Source organism: Miniopterus schreibersii (genome assembly GCF_964146895.1).
Source record: "Miniopterus schreibersii genome assembly, chromosome: 9".
NCBI lineage: Eukaryota > Metazoa > Chordata > Mammalia > Chiroptera > Miniopteridae > Miniopterus > Miniopterus schreibersii.
In genome coordinates, this window is record NC_138118.1 from 39,672,145 (window position 1) to 39,699,164 (window position 27,020).

At 35.7% G+C, this 27,020-nt stretch overlaps 1 protein-coding gene across 1 annotated transcript in view; it reads right to left on the reverse strand.

Moving 5' to 3' along the window:
• POU6F2 (POU class 6 homeobox 2) overlaps positions 1-11,269 on the reverse strand; it is a gene marked incomplete at its 5' end in the record, with an annotated part of 540,881 nt that extends 529,612 nt beyond the window's left edge. The window contains one exon of the mRNA XM_081147129.1: positions 11,165-11,269. Coding sequence (XP_081003255.1) covers positions 11,165-11,269 — 105 coding nt within the window. The remainder of the gene's footprint in view (positions 1-11,164) is intronic.
• Positions 11,270-27,020: the final 15,751 nt, after the last annotated feature.

Here is a 27,020-nt window from a genome sequence, read left to right on the forward strand (position 1 = left end):
TAGATTGATAGATGATAGATGATAGATGATAGATAGATGATAGATATAGATAGATAGATGATAGATAGATGATAGATAAATAGATGATAGATAGATAGATAGATAGATAGATAGATAGATAGATAGATAGATAGATGATAGATAGATAGATAGATGATAGATAGATATAGATAGATAGATAGATGATAGATAGATAGATAGATAGATAGATAGATAGATAGATAGATAGATTAGATAGATGATAGATAGATAGATAGATAGATAGATAGATAGATAGATAGATAGATAGATAGATAGATAGATGATAGATAGATAGAGATGATAGATAGATAGATGATAGATGATAGATAGATAATAGATAGATAGATAGATAGATAGATAGATAGATAGATAGATAGATAGATAGATGATAGATAGATAGATAGATAGATGATAGATAGATGATAGATAGATAGATAGATAGATAGATGATAGATAGATAGATAGATAGATGATAGATAGATGATGATGATAGATAGATGATAGATAGATGATAGATAGATAGATAGCTGATGAGATAGATGATAGATGATAGATAGATAGATAGATGATAGATAGATGATAGATGATAGATAGATAGAGAGATAGATAGATAGATGATAGATAGATGATAGATAGATATAGATAGATGATAGATAATAGATAGAATGTTAACCAATTAAAAGATGAAAGACAAAAGAGTGAAAGTATTAATCTCAAATAGGACTATTAAAATATAAACTTGTTTTATATTTTATATACACTATAATATATCATATAAAATATAAGTATTTTATATATTATATATATATAATAGAATATAAACTTGTTTTTAAACCTTCCCTGAAATTGTCTATAGAAACTGTGTTCCTCATACATGAGCAGTGCCTCTGGCCACTGTATTTAAGGTCTATTGGGTCTGAATGTGTATCTCATGGACGACTAGGAACTGAAGGCCAAGGTGACTTCTTAGTTAGGAGCAACTCTTTTTGTGGAAGCCTACCAGAGAGCACCAACTTGCTCTTCCATCTTTCCACTCACCATCTATACTATTGTTCTATATTTAATAATGAAAGTTCCATTTTCTAAAGTTCCATTTTCTAAAGTTCCATTTTCTAAACCATTATGTAGAGCCCAATTATGATATAATTATTAGTGATGGCAACAATAAACTTCTTATATAGGAAATAAATGAGTCATGGATTCTTAGAAGGAGGCGGAAGAGGCGTAGGAAAGAGAGGGAGGGAGAGAGGTATAGGAGGGAAGGGGGTAGGATAGAAGGGAAAACAAGAGACTTTTCTGTCATAAAATGTCCCTTTAAAAAGTAAATAAACATGAGTTGGTAACATCTAAAATAAATCTGCCTTAATCAAGAGATAGTACTAAGGATCATACTTTCCAAAAGTATCAGCTAGGCCATGTTTCAATTCTATGATTTTGTGTATGATTAAGGGTTTACACCCTGGCCTCCAACATTCTTAGGTCAAATTCCAGTTTTGTCACTTACTGTCCATGTCATCTTGTACCACTCCCTTAGTTACCTAATTAGCAAAATAGAGATCCTAACAGTAACTACCTCACACAGCTTATAAAGCACTCAGCAACTAGTAAGTACTCACTAATGGGTAGATTTGTTTTTGTTACTTTTGAGATGATATCTAGCCCTTTTCTGGACAAAAAAAAATGTTATTAAACATTATCTTGAATATTCAATAAAGCTTACAAGAACACGAACACACACACACACACACACACACACACGAATACCAGACTAACCTCCACTCTTTTTTTCTGCTGTGAATTTATGATGGGGGAGGGGGTGCTTAGCTTATTTAATCTTCACTGCCTCCTTTTGTATTATTTCATATAACTTTCATTCATTTTAAGAGGCACTATGATATAATGCATTAGAAAAACCTGTAATTCTTTTTTTAAAATACCAGTACCCAGATAAATTGAATCAGATTTCTGGGAGTGGGTCCTGAATATCAATATTTTCAAAGGTTATCTTACGTGGTTTTAAAAGGCAGCCAAAGTGGATAACTGGTGTAGAGGAAAACAGTGAGCCCTTAGAAAAAAATGTCTGGCTTCAGATCTCACTTCTACTCAATAGCTGGCTCAGTAGTCAGTTTCCATTTCCATAAAATGGGAATGATGATTTGTACCTATTTCTCACAGGTGTAGTTTCAAATGAGAGCAGTACTCTCAATGATATGCTCTTGAGAACCTGTTTTGAGCCTCCAGTGAGGAAGCCAGCTTCTTTTAAACCTGTAAATGAAGCATTATCATTTTCTATACAGGGTACTTGTACCAGCATCTGTGGGGAAGGACAGAGAGGGAGAAAACTTACACCCACCCACCCAGCAGTTCCACAGCATCAATTCTGAGAAAGATATCACAGCCAGCTTACACTTCCATCTCTTACACAAATATAAGATCTCAATACTATCAACTTCACTTTCTTCTTAGCATATGCAAAGTGGTATGGTTAAGATGATGAGCAGAGACATATCCTAAAAGAATGTAGACCATAGTTTTTCACATTCTCTTAACTATTTAAGTAGTATGTCTTGTCTACCTTACCAAAACCCTAAATTAATTGAATTCAAGGGTTATGTCTGATTACTTTTGATTCAGCCCTTCACCTGACGGCATTATTTAATCTATGAATCATAGCTGAAAGATTGCTCTGACAATATGAAATATAGAAAACAGGAATTTAATTGACATTAATTACCACGAATTTCTTCTGGTCTGTTTCACTAATCTAGGTATACTAACTGAATAATGCATTGAAAACATATATCTCTGTCAATTATCTTAATACATAGCATTGAGGACCATGAAAAAAAATAAACTATGCATTTTGTTGAGTTGGTAGTAACACAGAGGTTTTAAAGTCACAATGTATCTGCTTGAGAACTGATGTTTTCTGTCATTATCTTTTATTTTTACTTCTTTATTACTAAATAAAATATTGTGATTTTTATTGCTATTTTAATTGGTTTTAGTATTCAATATATAAGTGTCAAATATCTATTCTTGTGGCATAAAGCTACCCTTCATTTTTAAAAGTACACCCATTTGAAAGATTCTGGAACTTCTTAATGCTGGAAAATTAAACACCTCTATTTGTTAGTCCCATTGCAGAGAATGACAACATTTGTTAAAATATAAACACTCAAGAGAGAATTGGTTACTTACTGTGGTGATGATTTTGCAATGTATACAAATTTCTAATCATTATATTGTACACCTGAAACTAATGTTATATGTTAATTATACCTCAATAAAAAAAAGAGAAATGGTTAAATAACTCAGTGTATATCCATAAAAGGGACTATCAAAGAATGATGCAGATCTATTTGTAGTAATATGAGATATTCAACATGTTTTTAAAATGTAAAGTAAGTTGCAGAGCTCTATGCATACTATGAATCTACTCAGGTTGTATAAAGTTTTTCTAATTTTATATATGCATAGAAAATTTCTGGAAGGACATATAAGAAGTTATTGACTATGGTTATTTGTGGACAGTGGAATGATAGGGCACTTAATTCTGTTAAAGAAAAGATTTAAAAACAGAGAAAATGAATACACCAGTGTCCTACTTTTCAGACCCTAGAATAACATCTGTTGATATGAAGAGTGAGGAATTTTTAAAGTTGGGGTTCTTGTATCACAGCCAAATTTCCACAAAATCTCTTATTTTCCAAAATTCTGACCTGGGGCATTTTGTCCCACAATCATCACTTCTGCCTACCATTCAAACAGCATCTTGTCAAATCTTGCTGCAAGATTAAGTTTCTCGATTCAGAATTCAATATTACAGCCCTAAGGATATAAGATCCAAGCTGCAACATTCTGTTTAAAAAAAAAAATGGGTAAAATTGTTTCAGCCCAGAGACCACAGTTTGCCCTGACCATAATGATGAATCATCAGGACTGACACTAAGTGAAATGAGCTTGATGTTCTTGTCTTTATTCAGGCACATTAAGCAGCATTTTACATTTGTCCCAACTCTCAACCTTTTCTCCGAAAGGTTGAAAGAGCCTTGTTTTCCAGTGTTATTTAAGGCTTACAAAGTTAACTAGCTCTGTTTGAAGCAAGTCTGGCTTGTTACAGCCTCTTGCTGTGTGCGTGGCTTCATGCTCACCGATACTGGCCTTCAGTTTCAAAGAAATACAACTGAAGATCTAGGAAATATCTACCTATTTTTTCATATAGCTTCAATATTAATTAGCATTTCTGGCATCCATACTTTTGTGTTGCTGCAATATCTGCCTTTCACTCTCAACAATAATTTCATTAAAAAAAATTTTATATGAATTCTGCACTGAAAGCTAAGCTTTCTACAAATGATGCTCTTTATTCTTTTCAAGAGTTTACCTGAGTTCTGATCCATGTTAAAAACACCATTTAATAGGTATTTAATTTTTTAAAGTATATCTGTTCAAGTTTTCGGTGCTAGGGATAAATGTTTTCTTCTTAAAATAGTTTCTAGCTATTCATGAAAAAATCAAAGTCTTAAAATATGCAAACAGAGTCAACATCATATGAACAGCCAGAAGCATCTACTTTAATAGGGTTGCTATTTCACAGGACCCAAAAGTTTACTGATTAAACTCTTGTAAAAATGTCCAAAAGCAAAACATTTCTTAATTTTGAAATTCATGTTCCATGGCACAAGCACTGTAAAGGTGTTGTTGTTGTTTTTTCTTTTTGGTTTGTTTTCTATTGTTTGTCCTAAAGCATTGTTTTACTGCTCGCTTCTGTGATCTAAAATTGCTAGGTGAGATGACGTAGGCTTACAAAATAACTTAACAAAAATACTAACTACAGAAGCAAGTGTGTTGGTGAGTTTTCTGCTACCGTTTTGCTTTGTTTTGTTTCAAGCCTTGTCTCTCCAGTGCCCTTTGCTGCCCAGGCAGCCCACAAGGATTCACTTTTCACTTATTAGTCATCAAACTCACTCTGGATTACAGTGGAAAGGAGAAGAAAAGCTGATGGAGAAATGACATGAAGGAAAAGAGCAAAATACCAGAGCAATGCATTTGAGTAACGATTTCCTTTTCACTCAAGTTGTCAACACATTATTTTGCATCTCTGACCTTAGGAGGTGGGAAATGGAAATTGTATGGGTCTCTCTTCCCACTGGAATATTCCACCCCCTCAGGGGGAAAAAAAACCCACAACTGAAAATAGGTAAAATTTAGAATATTCTGTTGATCCTCAATTTTTTTTTCTTGCTCTTAAGGGTAGAAAAATGTTGCTGAAAGGGATAAGGTTACAGCTTACCAAGAATCAGTTTCAAGTATCATCAGCGAATCTCTATCTTTGGAAGAAAGAGTCATTCGTATCATCGGGGTTTTAAAGCTAGTGATAAAACAAAAAGCTATTTTCTGAAACCAGTCAACCTGAAAAATAAGGTGTTTCAAAACCTAGAGAGCAGCCTATAATATAAATAATCAGAAATGTTTGCAATTATTTTGTTACTATTTACATACAATGGTTTTATATTTAGAGGAAGTAGTAGCTCTGAAATAACAATATAGTCAATTATACTGGGGTAAAGAAAACAACACAAGCATAGGACAAACCAGGAAGAAAGTCTTCAAATAAAAATTAAGCATTTTTTGCCATAACTGGCTCACATTGTTAAATCTGGATAAGCAAGAAAATAATAGAAAAGAAAAAGAATCTTACTGAAATGTAATGAGTCTCACACAACCCATTCTTCAATCTAAGAATTAAAAGAAATATGTAAAAAATAAAATTGGTACAAATTTTTATTACAATTTTGGACCAAGTCAGGACAACATGGGTAATGGAGTAATTGACATGTGATCCCAGAACAAGGCTTGACTTGGTAAGTTACTTTATTGGACACACATCTCACCTATAACTACTATTAATAATAATAATTACAAAGGAAGAAAGTGAGGGAGGTAAGAAAGAAGGGAAGGAAGGAGAAAAAGAACACAAATTCAGGTTTAAAGTTATATTTAGAACAGTTATTACTTCCCAAGTAAAAGTTTGGTTACAGTATACAAATTTAAAAGTTGCATAATTTGGATTTTCTGTTAATGTTCAAATTATGGTCAATATTTTTTTTTTGCATATTTTCTCTTCAAGCCTGATCCTTTTAATTTTCATCTTATTTCACTTATTATTACTCAATCAAATGTTAGAAAAAAGCAACAGGTTATAGGATATCACAATGCAAATGAAAAGTGGAATTCTACAGTATTTGCAGACATTAATTAAATTCTAATTTTGGTAAACAATAACAATGAAAAGAGAAAGATGCTTTAAACTGTTTGATAAAATGCAGTTTACACAGTGAAGAAACGGTTAACAAAGAATGCCTTTTTTTACTCACCTCCACAAAAACTACTATAGATTTTACACATAGACATGTTACATTCAAAATTTCTTTCATAAACATTTATATTTTAAGTGTTTCAGCAATCTTTCTCCACATCCTGGAGAGATGAATACAAAAGCTTTTAATTCTTAAACATTTAAATGAATACTATACATAGAGTTTCATTAATTGAGCTTAGAAATTGAAAAGAAAACTTTGTTTCGAGGTCAGATTTCATTTGCTGGTTGTTTAGTATTATTATTAACAGTATTGTATAGCATTATTACTATAGTGATAAATTTTACTTTAAAGACTTGCTCAGGTAAAATACACTGAACTTCAAAGTATTTTGAATGTAATAAAAACTGAGTTCATCTGATAGAATTAAAAATCTAACATCAACTTTCCTCTCTGTATAGGTGGAGTATTGAATGATGTGTGTAAGGTAGATTAGAAATACATAGTATAAATTCAATTTTGGTGAGTCCCACACTTAAAAAAGGAATACTAGCACTATTTTGTATTCAGAAAGAATAATTCTTAATTTGTATTTTCCTAGTATACTATTCACCTGTAGTGCCCCAAAATAGTATTAAATCCATTTGAACCCAAACAACAGTTTCACATCCCCAAAATATATAAATTTGTTGAAATGATATGTTAGTTTCAAAAAAAAAGGGGCAGTCACATCTACAAAAATGAATTTTAAGAGTATATAAGTTATGTTTGGTTTGTGTAAAACAGGGTTAGGTAATCCCCCAAATTTAATTTTCATATAGAGGGCATGAAAATCAGTCTAAATGGACTGAGAACAATGTGTGTTATTACTGCCAGGCCCCCTCCCCTAGGCCACCTTCCTTTCACATCAGCTTGAGTATGTTCTTAAAGCCACATTAAATATTTTTCAGAACAAGGGAGAGAAAAATTAAAAGATACATAAAATAGTTTTGATACCAAAACAGTAAAATATTTTTGTCTCTTTGTTCATATGAGAAAACACACTGAGAAACTGTTAAGCCAAATGCACCTTTACCCTCACTCCCCTCCGAGCCATGATTAGCACATTGAGCACTGTCTGGGACAACTGCATTCACTTTCTAATCTGCCACTTTCAACCACTTTAAAATGTCTGAATTTACCTTGAAAAAAAGACCCATTTTACTGGTAAGGAAAATTTCAAAAGCTTTTGATTGCACTTTCAATGTTCTCAACCTTGGTTTCTTCACTCTTACACTAGTGTGTTAGCCATGTCCACTGCAAGTGCAACCATGAGCACTTTTAACCTGTTGTCTCTCCCATTCCCAAATACATTTGTAAATATGATTGATAAATATTTTTATCTAATTTGCCTCACTTGTTTTTTTATTAAAAACTAATTTAATACCCTCTGTTCTTTAATATTTGCAAAAGTCAGTATTAGACACATGCTGCCAGCCCAGAACCTCAGGCCTGAGCGTCAAGATGGCAGGCTGGCCAAGGGTCCTCTGGGGACAGAAGTGCCAGAAGGAGGATTGGACACGATTGCTCATATGCATGAGATGGAAAAAAAAGGTCTATAATACTGATGAACCAATATGTCAGTAACAAGCTCAGGTTCACAAATAAGAAAAGATGCATGCAGTAAGCATTTAATGACCATGAGAGGTGGAAATGTGAGTCTTCGTTTTTAAATGATACTCAAACCAACAACTCAGAAGTATTGTTAAAAATCACCTGCATGTAACAATCCATCTTTTAGTTCCAAGGGTTAGAAAGCTGCTACAGATAACTATTAAAAATCTGGATTTACTTCCCAAAGCTGTATGAATGAACCAAGTTTCTCAATCTTGATACACTACATTGGAAAAATGTTAAGTACTAGACTGCTTAACGGCTTGCTTGGGAGAGAGAGTCCTGGGGGAAAGATATGAGTAATATCTGCTCCAAGAAGCCAGTACACTCTCCCAAGCTAGATCATGGCCAGCAACCCAGAGGTCTACTCGGTCCCTTCCAGTGGAAGCAACTAGATATTTGATTCTAGAGGTGAATGAAGAAAACCTAAAGATCATATTTCAAGGAAAACTTTCAGTATTCTGAATGGAAAACGTCATTGAAAACTGATTATTTGCTCCCCCAACCCCAAGCCATTTAGGAACAGACTCAGAACAGAAAAAAAAGAACAAAAATAATTTATTATTGCAATATGTATTTGAGAAGGAACACACACAAACATTTTCATAATCAAAAGGGACTGTTGCACCTGCTGAGTAGGTATAAGTGATGTTAAAATCAAGAGCTGAGAAATAAACCATCTCTTTCTGCTTATGGGCAACTACTATATTCACTTTCTTTTATTTACTATTAGAAGTAGTCATTTACGTCAATATTCTTATCTGTGCTATAACAATGAAAAGGAAATAATTTCAAATTTGTATGCCATCTTTCTTTTTATATCTATAGAAGCAGGTTCAACATAGGTTTTATGACTTTTATGGTATGCATATGGACAGTGTACTATTTTTCTGTCCTTTTGAATACTTAGTGTTTTACTTCTAAAAGGTAATAAGCATTTTAGTTTGTACATTTTTAGTAGAGAAAATTTTACAACCTTCAGAATAATTGCTTTTATCATTTACTAGCTTGACATAAGTTTTAAAACAAATAATTTATGAGAAATTAAATCTCCAGAAAACTTTGACACAATTATTTACAAAACATTCATTGCAAGTCAACTGCATATATAGTTTTGGACAGACTCAGCCTTGAAAAATTAGAGTACATACAAAATACAGAAAGAACTATGTAATAATAACCAATTTTAAATTCTGACAAATTAGAAGTTAAGTCTGGTATCTGTAAAGTGCATACTGATTCCTTTTATAAAGTATGTACTTGAACCTTTTTAAAGTACATACTTTTGCAATTATTTCCAACAAACATTATTAAATGACATATTGCAAATATGTCTCCTGTTTTTGACCCATCTCCCTTTTTCCAAGTAAGAAAAATAAATACAAAATAAAATCCTATTTCTTATTTGGGACTAAAACACAGTAATTTTGCACAGTATTGAGATCATCCTATGGCATAGGAAGAAAGAACATGCTTGCAATCTAAGTAAAGTTTTATTACAAAACAATTACCAGAAGTTCGTTTTATTTATATACTAAAAAGTCTTTTTTAACAGGTATTTGTTTAATTCTACATGCCAAATTTAAGTATTTTATCTATATTTCATATACTTACTTGCTCATCATTGAACGCTTACACTGAAAAGGGGATTAAAAGTATATAAAGTCAGTTCTTATATATTTTCTTCTGACAAAAATATGCCTGAAGACTTCACTTTATATATGTCTGTATAAAAAAAACAACTTAAAAGTTTACAATAGAATATATTTCTGTTGAAACAGGTATCTACTGCTTTTAAAAGAGTATAAGGCTGTGGAAACATGGTATTATACATCTGACATTTTCCACCTAAAAGTACATTATGAAGCCTGCTGGTATTAATAAGCCACGTGCTTTCAGAACCCTAAAGTGCTTTGCTATAATTTTGTTGAAAACAGAATAAGATGGTGTATTTCCCCCCCATACTATTAACATACAGCCGATAAATTTTATTCCATCACTTTGCCAGCATGTCTTGATTGAAAAGTGTGCAAAAACAAAACAAAACAACTTTTAGGAGTTTATCAATGTTCATAACCATATTCTGATTGATAAGTTAATAGTTCATAAGTAAGCACAGTCAACTTAGAAAAATGTTGGTAAAAAATGCATTACACAAAACAAAAAAACAAACCACATATATTCTCTTTTTCCTCGCCCCACCCCCACCAATAGTCAGAAAAATCACCCTTCCTTTGCAGCCAGGCACTAGCATTCCTTTCACCACTTCAGTTATCTGAAAGCAAATGAAAATACAATGATCCTTTCCTCTCCCGATTTAGCTTACTACGCAAACACTTCAACACAAACAGAAAGTACCGATTTAATGAAAGAACAAACAGAAAGAGCAAGACTCACTGACCCATTTGGAAGACAAAGAAGACAGAACAGGAAAGCTCTAAAAATCAGCTTGTGAGGCCTCTGAGAGATATTCTTCTGGCATTTCATCACAGCAGCCCCAGACCAGTTCACCTCCCTGGATACAGGGAGGAGGAACTAAATAGAGCTGTTTATTAAAGCTGTTGTGCTGGATCGCATTAGGAAACGCAAGCAGACCACCTGGACCTTTCAGATTGTGTCAGTGTTTAATTTGCAGCCTGCCCCTCTGCAGCAGCCAAGACCACTACTACGTTTACCAAGCTCAATCATACATCTTCTGGGTTAGAAGTAAAGGCACGTGTACTTATGTATTTGTATATTCCAGAGAGAAAGAGAGAATACAAAAAATATCAAAATAAAAATATTGAACAGAAAAATTTTAACTACCACCTAGGAAACATACCACTTTATTCTTGTCTCACACTTTCTTTACGAGATCACAATATCAACAGAAAATAAATTCTGAAAAATATATTTTTTAAACATTCAGACCAAATTATAAATAAGATTTGTTCTTCGATTTTTTTGTTGTTGTTTTAGTTTTGTTTTTAAATATCGCAATGAAGTTTTAAGCTGAGGTTTCCTGGCTAGATTTAATGGGTGCCTTTTGCCTTTCGCACTTTCAGCACTACCCTGGCAGGTAACTGGAGATACAGATAGAAAGATGGTACTGTAAATATGAATTATGTGAATGATATGGTGAGACCCTTGCGGAAAAACAGGGAGTTGAGAAATGGCTGACTCCATACCTGACCAATTACAGCTTGCATGGTCCCTGTGTTCTGCTGGGCTGAGAGATCGCAATCCATCATATGTTGTCTTTGAAAAGGAGAATGGGGGTTTCTGGCATGCATCTGTCAATCAACTTCTGTACTCACAACCATCACCAAAAGCAAGGGGGAAAAAAGTCAAGCTGCTCCACCAAATAGGATGAAACCGTCATGTGACCTCCGGCAGGCACACACACACACATTCACTACCTCCATAGAGGTAAGAATTTTTTGTAGATATGAAATGACATTGACAAATGCCCAATACCAAGTAAATAAAGTGAGACAAACAGCTAGTCACAAAAGACAAAACATTAGCTGTAATCTTTCACTAAAGGTTTAATAACTGTAAGAGGATTTTTTAATGCTTTGGGAACCTATGTTAAAACAAAAACAACAAAATTAACTGTTTCATGTGCTAATTGAGACTTTGATTTTCACGTACCATATACATTTTTTTCAATTATAATTAAATACCCTACTTCTCTTAAGCTGTCACTAATGATTTTATTTTCACATTCTCTAAATGATCTTTTGACTACATGCAGTAATCTCTGCAGTTTTATTTAGCGTCACCTTCATAGAAAAACTTGAAGTGTTAACCATCCCATAAATGTTAACCCTTGTATAACAGATATATCCTGGTATTTGTTGATTAAAAATGGATATATACAATCATTTGTGTAAACTGTGATGACCACTCAAATATAAAATATTAAAAGTGTGTAAACAGTAGTCACTAAACTTTTCATTTTCTAAATGGCTAGGAAATTATTTACTTGCAGCTCATCTAAACTGATGTAACATGATGACATGTATTTCAACTTTTTTTCATTTAATATAAGCTATTTGATCTCATAAACTCTGGGATAAACTGTTGATGTGTTATGGGTAAGCTATTGTCAGGATAACATGAATATAACTTAACCCTTTCAGGATTAAGATCAGAACCTGATTTTCAATACAACCTGACAGATATTGCAAAGTTGCTCTTTGAAAATCCAAAACTATAAATAGTATCCATTAACTTGGTAGCTTTGTGGAGTTAAAGTTTGCATTTCTCTACTTTTTAAATTTAAGTTCATTAGTTAGACTACCCCAAATTTTCAAAAAATTTCACAGGAAAACTTTGTGTTATTAAAATGGGAATGCTTTTTCAAGCTTCAAAACTAACATTAAGATGGAGAGGTAGAGAAATTATTAGAAATGTTTAATACAGAGTATATACTATTATATATTTTATAGCATTGTGTTATAGCTTAAAAATTAAATAAAACGAACTTAAAGGAAAAAATTTTTCAACATTTTTAAAGAAAGCTTTAGGAGATTGAAGTCTCGCAGATTTCTCATGAAGAGTTTCCCCAAAATATAAATAGAAACACACACACACTCCCCAACATCCCCAAAGTGACACTGCACCAACTGGGTAGCCCTTCTGGAAACGGACAACTGGAAAAGACCTCTTAAACATGCCTGAATTACACCGATGGCGCTGAAACCCTGTCCATGCCCCTGGAGACAGAGACCTACTGGGGTGTTTGGAGAGTGACCTCAGAACCGGCCCCCTCTGGAGTGCGTGGAGAGGGAGGCAGTGGCAGCTGAAGCAGGATATTAGCCCAAGTCACTGTGGAAACCAGCCAGGACTGTGCCAAACTTGCCCCAAACCTGCGGGACCACAGGGAGCATATGGGGTGCGACAGCTCCTGAGGCCATATTCCTGGGGCTCTGCCCCTGAAAACTCCAGACGCTCATGGAGTATGGGGGGACCAAGGAAAATTGAAGAGGAGAGGGGGGCTGTGTGGCCTCCACTGGCTCCAGACCCCCCAACCCAGAGGCGCTGCCCTACAAGGCACCCAAGAGTGCCGTGTTGCACCTCCCACAGCCAGCCTCTGAGGAGATCTAGGGGCGAGCCTGGGGCTGGGCTACCGCCCTGCTCCTCTTACAGCATCTGCACCTCACAGCAGGGTCAACCTGCCCCTGGGGTCAAAGCTTCTTGGGCGCCTCCCCAAGGAGGTACAGGGGTGGAGGGAAGTGTCATGTTGCAGGATGGAGACCTAAGACCCCCTTCGAATCTCCATCCTCTAAATTGTGGTCCAGGTCAGCATAGGGACAACTCAGGTTACATTCGGGTTGTTTACTGGACCATTTGACCTATATTAATTACAACCATTACCAGCCGACAATGGAGTCTTGGCACTGGGTCAGACGCTGACATTACATTTGCTCACTAAATCCACAACACAACTCAGTAAGGCAGATACAATTCCCATTTTACAGATGAGACTCAAAAAAAAAACCACACACACACAAAAAAAACAACCGCTCAAGATAAGCATGGCCATGATTTGAACCTGCTCTGAATTTCGAAGATGGAGCTTTTTGTATGAAAGCTGGTAGTCAAGATATATTCTGAATGATGGCTACCATGTAAAAAGTATGAAGCTCATTTGATAAATATTTATGGAGCCTCTACTATGTGACAGGTACAGTATTAATGTGCTAGCAACATAGCAAAACAGATATTCCTCAGAGATCTTACATTCTAGTGGTTTGGACAGACTTTAGTCAAAAAAAAAAAAAGAATCACAGAAATGTACATTTTTAAATTATGCTGAGAGCTATGGAAAAAAGCAAAAGATTAATATAAGAACCTACATCAAAGGACTTGATCTAGTCTTGGGTGTGTATATGAGCAAAGAGGAGTCAGCAAACCTTCCTTAAGCAATTGACTTGAAATAAACTAAAATTGGAAGATGTTGGGAGAACAGAGGAAAGCAGGAAATTAGGTGATAGGGTAAACAGTCTTTGCAGAAGAAACATACAAAAGGTGGGGAGGAGCATGGTTTATCGGAGCTCAAAGAAAGCCTAATGTTTGTGTTGAACACAGCAAGGGAGAGATAAATTGGAGGTAGACCAGAGCACATAAGGTATCCTGGTTGTATCAAAGATTCGTTACCTTAGCCAGGCACTGCAAAGCCACTGAGAGTACTTTAAGCAGTGTCCTCTCATATTTAATTTTGAAACATGTCTCCGCAATAGTGGAAAGTTAGGGGTGGGGGTGGGATAATAAAAGTGGATAAAGTGAATTTGGCAAGACCAGTTAATTATAGGGTGATAGTGCTGGTGATGCAGGAAACTGGATGATTTCAAGATAAGAGGTGTAATTCACAGAATTTGATGATTTATTGACAATGGAGCTTGAAGAAGAGGGAGCTATATTTCTGGTTTGCACAAAATGCACATTTGGTGATGCCATTTACTGAGCTAGGGAATCAGGAGGAAGATTCAGGGAAAGGGTGGGTTGGTATCATAATGTTGGTTTGAAATTTATTTTCACTACAATTTTTAGGGTATGAATGATTATCCCTCTATTTAAGAAGAAAAATCTAGGGATCTGAGGGATGAAGCAACTTGCCCAAGACCAGGCAGTAGTAGGTAAGGTTCATCTGAGGGAAAATCAAGGTTCTTGGCCCCTCCATTAGACTGCTCTGGAACAAGTTGGTGGTTCTGGTATTGCCCAGTTTATTAAAATCTTCCTACCAGGAAACCAAAGTAAAATTGATAACCAAAATCATTCTTAGGAGCCCCCATAATGAAAAGTTTCCAGATAGCATGAATTAAGGCATCTCAGTTTGGCATGAAAAGAATGGATGGAACCCTAAAACCCTGCCCAAATAGAATGGAAGGACAGGTCTCCAAGTCTAAAATGGCAATGGCTGGAGGGATGTGAAGATAAAAACACAAAAGCAGTTTTAAATTGTTTAACAACTTATATGTAGCCACCTCCTGGTAGTCACTCTGGATAATACAGAGACTTGAATAAGACCAGCTCCCTGGCATTCAAAGATTAATAATGTAGTGGGAAACATAGATACATATAAATGCTTTAAGTGCAGCACAGATTGTTTTTAAAAATTAACTAAATGCATAAAAATTTATCTGTGGCAATTGCTTGATTCTACCTGGTTGAAGATGCTTGCATTTTTAGATATGGTAAAGTACAGGTTGGATTAAGATCTACTGCATCCCTTACCTCTGACTAGGTGTGGCCTTGGGAAAGTGGCAGTTTCTTTATGTCATGAGTTTCTGAGAACTTCTCAATGGTACTGTAAGGATTTGGGTGGATAATTTCTTGTGAGAGCTTATCGAGTTATACTCTGTAAGTACCCGCAAATGTTAACTATTTTCTCATGAGAGGATCGTAGAGAGGTAGGAAAGATGAGTTCTGCTGGGAAGTTAAGGAAGGCTCCATGAAGATGGTGGAAGGATTTTGATATAAACAGAGGTCATCTTGTATTCAGGTCAAAAAGAATGGCATGAGCAAAACCATGGTTCTTCCATCAGTGTGGGTAGCAGACACTTTTAAAATTAGAGCAATGGAGCCTGGCCGGTGGGGCTCAGTGGTTCAGCATTGACCTGTGATCCAGGATATCACAGTTCAATTCCAGTCAGGGCGCATGCCTGGGTTGTGGGCTTGATCCCCAGTGGGGGACGTGCAGGAGGCAGCCGATCCATGACTCTCTATCATCATTGATGTTTCTATCTCTCTCCTCCCTTCCTCTCTCTAAAATCAATAAAGATATATTTTTAAATAAATAAATAAAATAAAATAAGAGCAATGGAAAACAAATGGAAAAAGACAGGAAGTATTTCAACTATTTTTCACTCTCACTTCCACAATAGAATTTAGGAAAGAAAATTCCTTAAGTGAAATATTCACCATTACCATCACCTCTTCTGTTTTCCCTTCTCCCCACCAAATTTCCATAAAATCATGCTTTTGCCAACCTTCTAATTCTTCTTCACATCACAGACCAGCTAGACTTGCCCTTTTCCCAGTGCTGACCATTTGGTAATAGATCACCACAAGACAACAACACATCACCACAAGTTAAACCTAGCCCCCAACTTCTTAGGATAGGGATTTTCTTTGTTGTTTTTTTGGTGTTTTATTAATTGATTTCAGAGAGAAGGGAGGGAGGGAGAGAAACATCTATGTGAGAGAGAAACACCAATAGGTTGCCTCTTGCATGGGTTCCAACAGGGGATCAAACACGCAACCTGGATATGTACCTTGACCAGAAATCAAACCTGCCACCTTCTGGTGTACAAGACAACATTTCAACCAACTGAGCCAGACTGGCCAGGGCAAGATAGGGATGTTCTTAATTTCTTAATCATTAAATCACAAAATATACTGAGAGGAAAATGTTGCACAGAAAACCAAGATAAAGTGGAGGTTTTGGTCATCTCTGGTATTCAATCAATCTTTTGCAATGTTCAGTAGTCTCCCTTTATCTAGGAGGGATATGTCCCAAGACCCCCAGTGGATGCCTGAAACTGTGTATACATACTATGTTTTTTCCTATACATACATACCTATGGTAGTTTAATTTATAAATTAGGTATAGTACGAGATTAACAACAATAACTAATAATAAAATAGAATTATAACAATATACTGTAATAAAAGTTCTGTGAATGTGGTCTCCCACCCCACCCCCCACCATTAACTGATCTGATAACTGTGACAGATACTAAGTGACAAAGTGAATAATGTATAGAGTGGAGACACTGAACAAAGGGATGACTCATGTCCCATTCAGGATGGAGTGGGATGGTGAGAGAGTTCATCACACTACTCAGAACAGAGCACAGTTTAAAACATTTCATATTTTTGGAGCAGAGCTGACCATAGATAACTGAAACTGAAAAGTGAAACCTAAGATGGGGATGGGGGCTACTATATGAGTGCCTCTAGAATGCCAGAACCAAAAGAATGTTCAACAAAAACCATCAAAAGGAATCCACTCCTACTTAGACTTACTACATTTCCACTTATGCTATTACAACATGTAGGTTTACTTCAATTCTGTACTCCTGCCCTTTCTCTCTGCTAAAACTTGTCCTTTCTCTTGCTTATTTGTTCCTTTGTTACAGTTTTATTTTTTATTTTTTGACTTCTCTACTTCTCTTCACCTTTCATTCCTCTGCTTTCTGGTCTCTAAAAAAATTAATCTCACCATTCCTTCAACTAGTATATTTTTTATTCCAGATCTTCTACCCCCCCCTTTTTTTATATGTCTTCCTGACCTTAGCCTTCTTCCTAGAATATAAATCATGGCAGAGCACTCTCTAGAGTTTTCTTACCATGTAGCCACTGCATAATTTTCAAGGCTGACATAGGAACTAAGGTAACAGGTGGATGAGAGACAGCACAGTGGGAGTAAGTACACACAGTCAAGATTTCTTGTTGGCGCCTTTTCCATAGTCTTCATTTCACTCCCCTTTGGCACAACTCCTGCCCTCTATTTTCAGGTCATTTTTTCCTAGAATTTCACTTGGTACCATCAGCCTCTGGAATGATCCATTGCTTTCTCTCTTTGCACCCCCTTCAATACCACATTTTTGCCTATACTTTCAAGTTTTGTAGGTCATTTTTCTGGAATGGCCTTTTCAACCACCATCAGTTTCCTTAAGCAACATTAAATGGATTTTACTTCCATGGGCCCTTAAGCAGTGCAACTATCTGGACCCTGGGGGTTTTTTTGTCATTGTTGTTATTTTCATATTTCTTGGGAAACTGAGCACAGGAAAAGTACCCAAAGCAGGGTGATTATTTTTATAAGAGAACAGGAGGAGTAGGGAAACACTACACCAAAACCCAGGGACTACAGGATGGGGCGTGGCATGGCAATGCTGAGCTAAGCAACATTGGTTGTAAAGACCTGTGATGACGAATTTTTCTACAACATAATTTGGGAGAGCTGTTTTTCCCCTGAGACGGACAAGATTTCATGTTTCAAATGCATAGCTGAGGAGTTCAAGAGCCTGTGGATTCCCAGCAAGGATGGCCTGTGAACACACTAATACAATATTAGACCTCTGACTTTGTCATCTTTTCTAAAAGGTGAATGTATCCTGGATAAAACCAGAAAAAGCCAGCACAAAGAGCCAATTATCCCTTCATTTCCATTTTCCCTTTCCATGAAACACTTTGGTGACAGCTATGCATTTTGGTCTTCCAGAATCTATTTCTTCTCCTTCAACATCCTTGAAAAAAGGCATTGAAATGTACCTGGATTCACTGTGCTATCTGCAGTTGTGTTGTCTATGCCCAAATGCTAACGCATAACTCCTCATGAAAATTCTCCAAGGTGGTACAAATATATGCTGTCTCCTTGCAGCAAGAGTACACAACAGAAACTTTTACTCTTTATTTCATGGCTATAGCTCCATATGATTGAAAAAGCTAAATACCACTATCCTTTTATTCCTAATATCAATAGGTTCACAGCACTTAGACTTAAACCTAGTTCCTCTCTTTCAAAGACAAGCATTTTTTTAATACTCATCCAAGGACCTAGTTTTATTGATTTGAGAGAGAGAGGAAAAGAGAGGGAGAGAGAAAAAAATAACTATGTCAGAGTGAAACATCAATCAGTTGCCTCCTGCACTCGCCCCAACAGGGGTGGGTGGGAGAGGATCGAACCCAAAACCTGGGTATGTGCCCTGACCCAGAATTGAATCCTCGACATTTAGGTGTAAGGGACAATGTTCCAACCAACTGAGCCACACTGGCTAGGGCTCAGAGACAAACATTTTTAAATAAATATTTGCATGGAACCAGTTTCACTAAGAGAACTTCACAACTCTCAGCTCTAACTTTGGAAAATCTATTTCTAACTTAGTTTTCTCTGTCATTATCATCATTATCAATAATCACAACAATAGAAAATATAGGAATGTTTCTCAAAGTATAGTTCAGTTTGAGGACTCCTGAGGGTCTCTGAGACTTTTTTAAGGGGCCTATGGAGTCAAAATTCTCAAAATAATAAGAAAATGAGATTTGCTTTTTTCACTCTTATTTTATGAGGAAAATACAGCTGAGTTTTTCCAAGGCTTCTTGACTTGTGATTTCATAGCATATTGAATGCAGAAGCAAGTGTGGTTCCAAGTATCTTCTAGTAAGCCAGACACTACCAAGATTAGATTTGCAAAAATGTAAAACAATGCCAATCTCCTCACTATTTCATTAGGGGAAAATATAGTTGTTTTTTTCATTTAAAAATTATGTTATCATGTAATTATTTAAGTGACTTCACAAATAAACATTTTTAAAGTTTCTTTAAAACACAAAAGCTTTTGAGGTGCTAAATAATTTTATAATAGTAAAGAGACACTAAGACGAAAATGTTTGAGAATTGCAGACACAGTGGAGTATTTACTATATGCCATGTACTGTCCCAAGCACTTAATATGTATTAATGCATTTATCCTCACACTGGCCTAGAAGGTAGAAAGTTTTTATCTTGACTTTACAAATGAGGACATCGATTGCAGTATTTTGACTATTATAAATGCATAGGCTCTTAGACATCAAAGAATTAGTATAACAATTTTGTAGGTGAGTAAACTGAAATATTTAAAAAATAATTTTATATATGAGTAAACTGAAATATGCAATGCCCCCTGACTGAGAGCATTATAAAAATCTTTAAATTAGGGTTTTGAAAGATTACTCATCCGTGATCAGTATCACATCTATGTCACAGTAACTGAAGAGTATCCCTGGTTACTGCCACATAACTCATGACTCATGAAAGTAGAGCCCAAAATAATAATTGTCCAGTTCCACTCCTATCTCTGCCATTAACATCTTTATGACATTGGGCCTGCGTGAAGGTGTGGACTTTTAATACCTTTTCCAGTTATAACATTATTGTATCTGCCAAATCCCAATGTCAAGTAGGTAAGCAGATCTCTACCAAACATAAAAGAGTAATATTTACAATTCTTAAGCATTCATTTGATTATAAAACTATACTTGGAAGTGCTGGACCAAAAAAAAAAAAAAAATGATGACACCAATGAAACAGACCAGAATGTATGTAATGACATAATTATCTAGCCATGACATTCAGAATTATCCTTTTAGGGAGGGAATTTTATTTCCTCAGGAAAATAGTTTATAAACTGCTTAGCCAGGAAGGCCCAAAGGCAAGGTTGAAGAAGACAAGTAACAAAGAAGTAGCAAACTAAAATAAAATTCTAGGTCAGAGAGAACAGAAAAGAAGGACAGGGATCTGAGAGAATCAGGGGAGTGGGTGAGAAATTTTCTACCACATCCCTTGAGGTGAATGAGAGAAACTATTACAAACAGGAATAGCTAATATTCAGTGTTAATTGAATATGTTGTTGTTACTATTGATTTTTCCTGCACTGTATCTACTCTTTGATTCTCAAACCTTCAGCAAAATCTGCTACACACACAAATTCTTGTGTGATGAACTTTTTTTCGGAAGAAGAACTGAATTTCACATCTGAGTCAATAGCAACAGGCAGACAGAAGAGCTATGGAAAGTGAGATGCAATGAGTTCAGCCAGAGTCTGAAGGAAGTGACAAAATGCAAACTAGTACCTGTTATCATGCACAAAATGCAAAACAGGACTCTGACTTTCTTGCACAATATAGGGAATTTGCTAGCTCCCAAAACTAAAATGGACAGAGATGAGTAGGCTTCAGGTCTGGCTTGACCTAGGGGTTTATAATGTCAGTAGAGCTACATCTCTCTGTGGATCTCTTGGCTCTGTTTCAATATAAGCATTGGTTTGGCTCAGACTGGCTTCCCTTATGATATCAAATGGCTACAGAAGCTCCAGGACTTATAACACACCATAGCCACATCATCCAGAACAGGAGAGAGCCCCTTTGTTTCAAATATCCCAACAAAAATCCAGAGATTCTCTCTGATTAGACCAGATTAGATTACACACAGCGCCCTCAAGTTCTGTGGTCAAGGGGCTAGAATACACTAGATGGCTTAGCCTCAGTGGTGTGATCTATTGCAGTAGTCTTACTGTAGACAATAATCAGGAGCCCTGAAAACATGTGAATCTACAAACTGCAATAAGAAGGTTTTAAAAAAAGGAGAATTAATACTGAGTAGAAAGAGGGACAATAAAAATGTTTACTACAACAATCCCTGAGAATTCACAAAAGTTTTGTGAATCCATGAAGGATACATGATAAGCGGGGCTTGCATCAATTTTACCTAACTTGTCAAAGGATAGCCTGACCTCAGCTGACCTGATGGTTGTTTTAAGTTCTAAAAGACAATGTTCATGAATACCTATGACAGTGCTTGGAATAACAGTACATTTTTACAGATTATAATTCCATTCTACTTTCCTTCTTCTACAAGAATATAATGCATATAACTTGGAGTTTAAGCAATAGCGTTGAGTTTTTGAAACACTTTTTTAAATAAGAAAGAAGATTTATCAGCTACAAAATAACACAAAGATGGATGGTCATCTTGGGATAGAGAAACATAAGTATAGTTGTATTTAATGCAACATATAGAAATTTGGGGCCCTCAATATAAATAAAAACGAAAACAACATCAATAAAACACTGCAAAACAATTTGTTTCACACAGCACATTACTGAATGTGTTTAAGTTTACAGATACTGTTGGTATGGACACTGAGGAGCCAGCAATGGTAGGATTAATCAGAAGAAAGGATGCCGATAGCAAGAAAGAGTACAGTGAAAGGACCGGTGAAAATTAGCCTTTGCCTGGGCCCATTGTGAAGAGGAAAGTTGATCTGGTAATTAGATGAGAATGTAACTTAAAACACAAAAAGCACACCTAGCCTTGGCTGGTGTTCTCAGTAGTTAGAGCATCGGCCTGCAGGGTCTCATGTTTGATTCCTGGTCAAGGGAACATACCTGGGTTGCAGGTTTGATCCCCAGCCCCAGTTGGGGCACATGCAAGAGGCAACCAATCAAATGTGTCTCTCTCACATTGATGTTTCTCTCTCTTTCTCTCTCTCTCTACCCCTCTCCCCCATCTCTTACACACACACACACACACACACACACACACACACACATCAATGGAATAAATATCCTTGGGTGAGGATTATCAACAACAAAAAAAGTACACTTAAAGGAATGAATTATTCTAAATGTAACAAAACACAGTGATAAATTTCATTAAGCACCCATGTTATTGGAAGACTTTTTGAATTGTTTCTAGAAGCAGCATTAAACCCAGTGGTCAAAAATTAATACCTTGCCCTGGTCAGGTGACTCAGTTGGTTGGGGCGTCGTCCCGTACACCAAAAAGGTTTCAGGGTCGTTTCCTGATCAGGGCACATAACCAAGTTTTTGTTCGATTCCCAGTCAGGATGCATACGGGAGACAATCGATGTTTCCTTCTCACATCACTGTCTCTCCCCCCCTTTCTTTAACTCTCCAAAATTAATGAACATATCCTCAGGTGAGTATTAAAAAAATCAGTATCTTAATCTATTTTGATCATATAGATTAAACAATGTATGTTTACTAACCAGTAGATGACCTTTGACTTGCTCATGCTCAGTGTTTTTGTCCCCCACCCATCTCTGCCAGTCGCTCCCAGAGTCAAATCTATATCCTACCAACAACTGCAACCTGCATAATCTCAATTCCAAGCATCCCAGTCTCCTATGACCCTCCATATATCTAGAATTTACCACAATTCCACCACTCCTTTCATTCCACTGGGACCCGAAACCACTGATCTTTATCTTCTTTACTGTTATTTCCCTTTTTTAACAAGCTTAAATTTTATGGCATATAATTATAATCATTTCCTTGATAGAAGGAAAGGATTAACAGCTGGTTCTGTCAGCTTTCCTCTAGCCTCACGAACACCTGAGAATGTGGCTAGGGGTTGAGTCTATCCTGAAACTTTAACACTAGTCGTTAGGAGTCCACCTTATACCTGACAGATGAATGAGAATCTGGCTGAGGACTAGGTGCCAGACCAAGCACATGGGAGCTGAGTTGAGAACTTGCTCCTGATGGGGCTACATGTCCATCTAAGTATAAAAGCTGAAGACCCTGAGATGATAGCTTCCTTAAGCTAATGTTATCTTGTGACTATGTACATCCCAAGTGCAGAATGACTGGGGAAACAGCAGTTCATTGAAAGTCACAGACCTTCTCTATGCCATCACTCTTCATGCATTGTTGTCCATGTTTTATTCTTTCTTAAATCTAAGTACACTTGTGGCTTTGTGAAGCCCACTGTTTCTCATGGGTTTGACTGTCCATCTCAACTCAAGACTTCCCAGGCTAGTGAACAGCGAGGGCACTGCACTGAACACAACCTCACCTCTCTTCACCAGTCAGACTAGGGGCAAAACCTAGCCTTCATTAAATCCAACATTTTCCCTACTCTGTTCCTACATCCCAGTGCAAGAATATAGAAGGAGAAATACACAAAATCATGCCCACTGGTCTTACTGTAAGCACAATTACCTCAAAGGAGCTCTTGGTGCTGCCTGCAATCCAATGCCATTCTCCTGGTCCAATCACTTCCCTTTTTCCAAATGAACAATTTTCATTTTCTCCTCCCTCCTGAAATCTGCAGCAATCCTATAGTTCTCCTCTTTCTCAGTGATGATCCTGTTTCTCTTTCAACACAGCGACAAAGCAGAGAATGCCACCCATTCCTGCCATCAAATCTGCCAACCTGTGTATATTTGTACCAAATGCTCTCCCTTCCCTCAGGCTTCTGAATAATATGAAACCTGCCTCTTGTGCACAAAATCTTGTCCCCCCTCAATTACTCCAGGATTTTGTTCTTACAATCTTTTCTACTCTCTCCTACATTAGTAAACTTTCTATCTTTATTAGAGTATTTCTATTAGCATAAAGAACATACTAGGTTACCTTTTGAAGCAACTGTCCCAAGAATCTCTTTCAGCTCTCACCCCATTTTCTTGTTTTGTTTTACACTAAAAGCCCTCATAAAAGTTGTCTCTAGTGCTGTCTCTTCCCATTTCCATGAAAGATAAGGAAAATTACCATTCTTATACTACCTTACTATTAAAACTTTATTAGAAAACCTATCGAAAATTATAAAAAAGCTACTTGAACTGATAAATGAAGTTAGAAAGGTTGCCAGATTTAAAAACAATATACAATAATCAGTTACTTTCTATATTTCAGCAATAAACCATCAGAAATTATAATTTAAAAATACAATTTACATGCCCGACCAGTGTGGCTCAGTGGTTGACCGTCATCCCAGGAACCAGGAGATCACAGCTCTATTACCAGTCAGGGCACATGCCTGGGTTGCAGGCTTGATCCCCAGTAGGGGATGTGCAGGAGGCAGCCGATCAATTATGCTTCTCTTTCATTGATGTTTCTATCTCTTTATCTCTTTCCCTTCCTCTCTCTCTAAAAATCAATAAAAACATTTTTTAAAAAGTACAATTTACAATAGTATAAAAATATGAAAAATTTTAGTGATATATCTGGCAAAAAATAACTCCACTAAAAAATATAAAACATTGGTGAGAGAAATTAAAAGGCATCTAAATAAATGACAGATATACTATGTTCATGTGTTGGAGGCTCCATATTGTTAAGATGTCAATTCTTCCAAAATTGATCAATAGATCTATGTAATACCAACCAAAATCATAGCATTACAGGCATTCTTTCACAAATTGGCAAACTGATTTTAAATATCACATGAATGGCAATTTATCTGGACTAACCAAACAATTTTGCAGAAGAAGTTGAAGGACTAACATTAGGAGGCATAGACATTATAAAGCTATAAAAATCAAGACAATGCACTGTGGTATTGTCATCAAAACAGACAAATAGATCAGTGGAACAGAGTAGAGAGTTCAGAGATAGACCCACACATATATGGGCAACTGATTTTTGACAAAAGTGCAAAAGCAATTCATTTTTGGAGAATTCAACAAATGGTGCTGGTACAATTGGATACTCTCACGTAAAAAAAAAAAAAAAAAAGAATTTTGATGCCTACCTTACACAATACACAAAAATTATCTCAAAATGGATCAGAGACCTAAATGTTAAACCTAAAACTATAAAATTTCTAAAAGAAAACATAGAATAGAAACCTTTGTGATCTTGGGTTAGGCAAAGATTTCTTAATGTGATACCAAAACCACAAAAAAGATAAACTGGACTTTATTAAAATTACAAACTAATTTTCAAAAGACACTGTGAAGAGAATGAAAAAGCAAATGATAGAACTGGATAAAATATTTGCAAATCACGTATCTGATAAAGGACTTTCATATAGAATATATGAGTAACTTTCAAAACTCAATAAAACTCAGTAATAAAGTGGGCAAAAGATTTTGAACAGACACTAAAACTAAGAAAGATCTACACATTGCAAATAAATGCATGAAAAGATGTCAATTATTCATTAGGAAAATACAAACTGAAATCACAATGAGGTACTACTACACTCCTATTACAATGGCTAAAACTGAAGACTGACCATACTAACTATTAGCAAATATGTGGAGGAACTAGAACTCTCCTACACTGCTGGCAGGAATGTAAAATGGTACAACCACTCCATATTGTTCAATAGTTTGGATATCTTAAAAAGTTAAATGTATATCTATCTTATGATACAGCCATTTCACTCCTACGTGTTTACCCATGAAAAATGAAAGCATATGTCAATTCAAAGACTTGTACACAAATGTTCATAGTACCTTTATTTATATTAGCCCCAAACTGAAAGCAACTCAAATTTCCATCAATACATAAATGAGTAAGTTTATGTATTCATACAATGGAATACTACTCAGCAACAAAAATCAGACAAATTGTTCACATGCATGACAACATGAATGAATCTCCAAATAGTTAGCCTGAGTAAAAGAAACCAGACAAAAAAGAGTACATTCTGTATGATTTCATTCATATAAAATTTTAGAAAATGCAAACTAATGTATAGAAAGCAAATTAGGGTATAATTGATAGACAACAAATTGCCATATTTAAAACGTACTACCAGAAAACTTTTGACATATATCTGGGGTAGGGTATGGAGTGAGGAGGGGCAAGGAGAAATTAAAAGAGTTGCAAGAAAACATTTAAGGGCAATGGATATGTGTAACTACCATCCAACCTCAACAACCACCCATGCTGCCAGACCTTTTTTAGTACCTCCTCTCTGCTTTCTTGGCTAGAGTATTCTAAAGCAAATGCAAGATGTTATGTTCTTTTACCCCTAAACACTTTAATCTGAATTTTGAAAAATACAGGACTTTTTTTACATGACCACATGTCATTATAAAAAAATCAATAATTATTACTTAATACTATTAATCAATTTTATATATCTAATATTCAATATTATAATATTCATTGCATATTCAAATTCTCAAAATTGATAGATTGTCAAAAAATTCTTACTACTCTTGATTTGGTTGAATTAAAATTCAAAAAAATGTTCGTTGCATTTTTTTGTATCTCAAAAGTTTCTCATAAGACTCTTACTACAAAACATCTTCTCTTCATTTTGTTTCTTATACTTTAAATGTTGAAGAAACTCAGTCTGTTCTGTCTTCTGAATGTTGCTGATTGTTTTTTCCTGATATGATTTAACTTGTTTCTCTATCTCCAGTATTTCCTGCATTCTGGGAATTCCATCTACAGACTTGCTTATATTCAGGTTCAAATTTTATCATGGATGGTGCTGTAGTTTTACACTGCATTTTATTAGGAGGCACCTACAGTCTGGTTGTCTCACTTTTGGGATACTAAGGTTCAAGTTTCAGGTGCTAACTACCTGTTCTCTTTATTGTAAAAATTTCAATTGACATTTCATCTAACAGTTTTATGGTCCATTGTTGACCATTGTCTGAAGTTGTTACTCTTTAGAGGTGACAAAATGGTACTTTTTCTAATTCTGTAATTTCTTCTACATTTATTAGCAGTTTTTTTACAGAAAAACTTACCTTCATCCACTGGAGATACATGGTTCCTCTG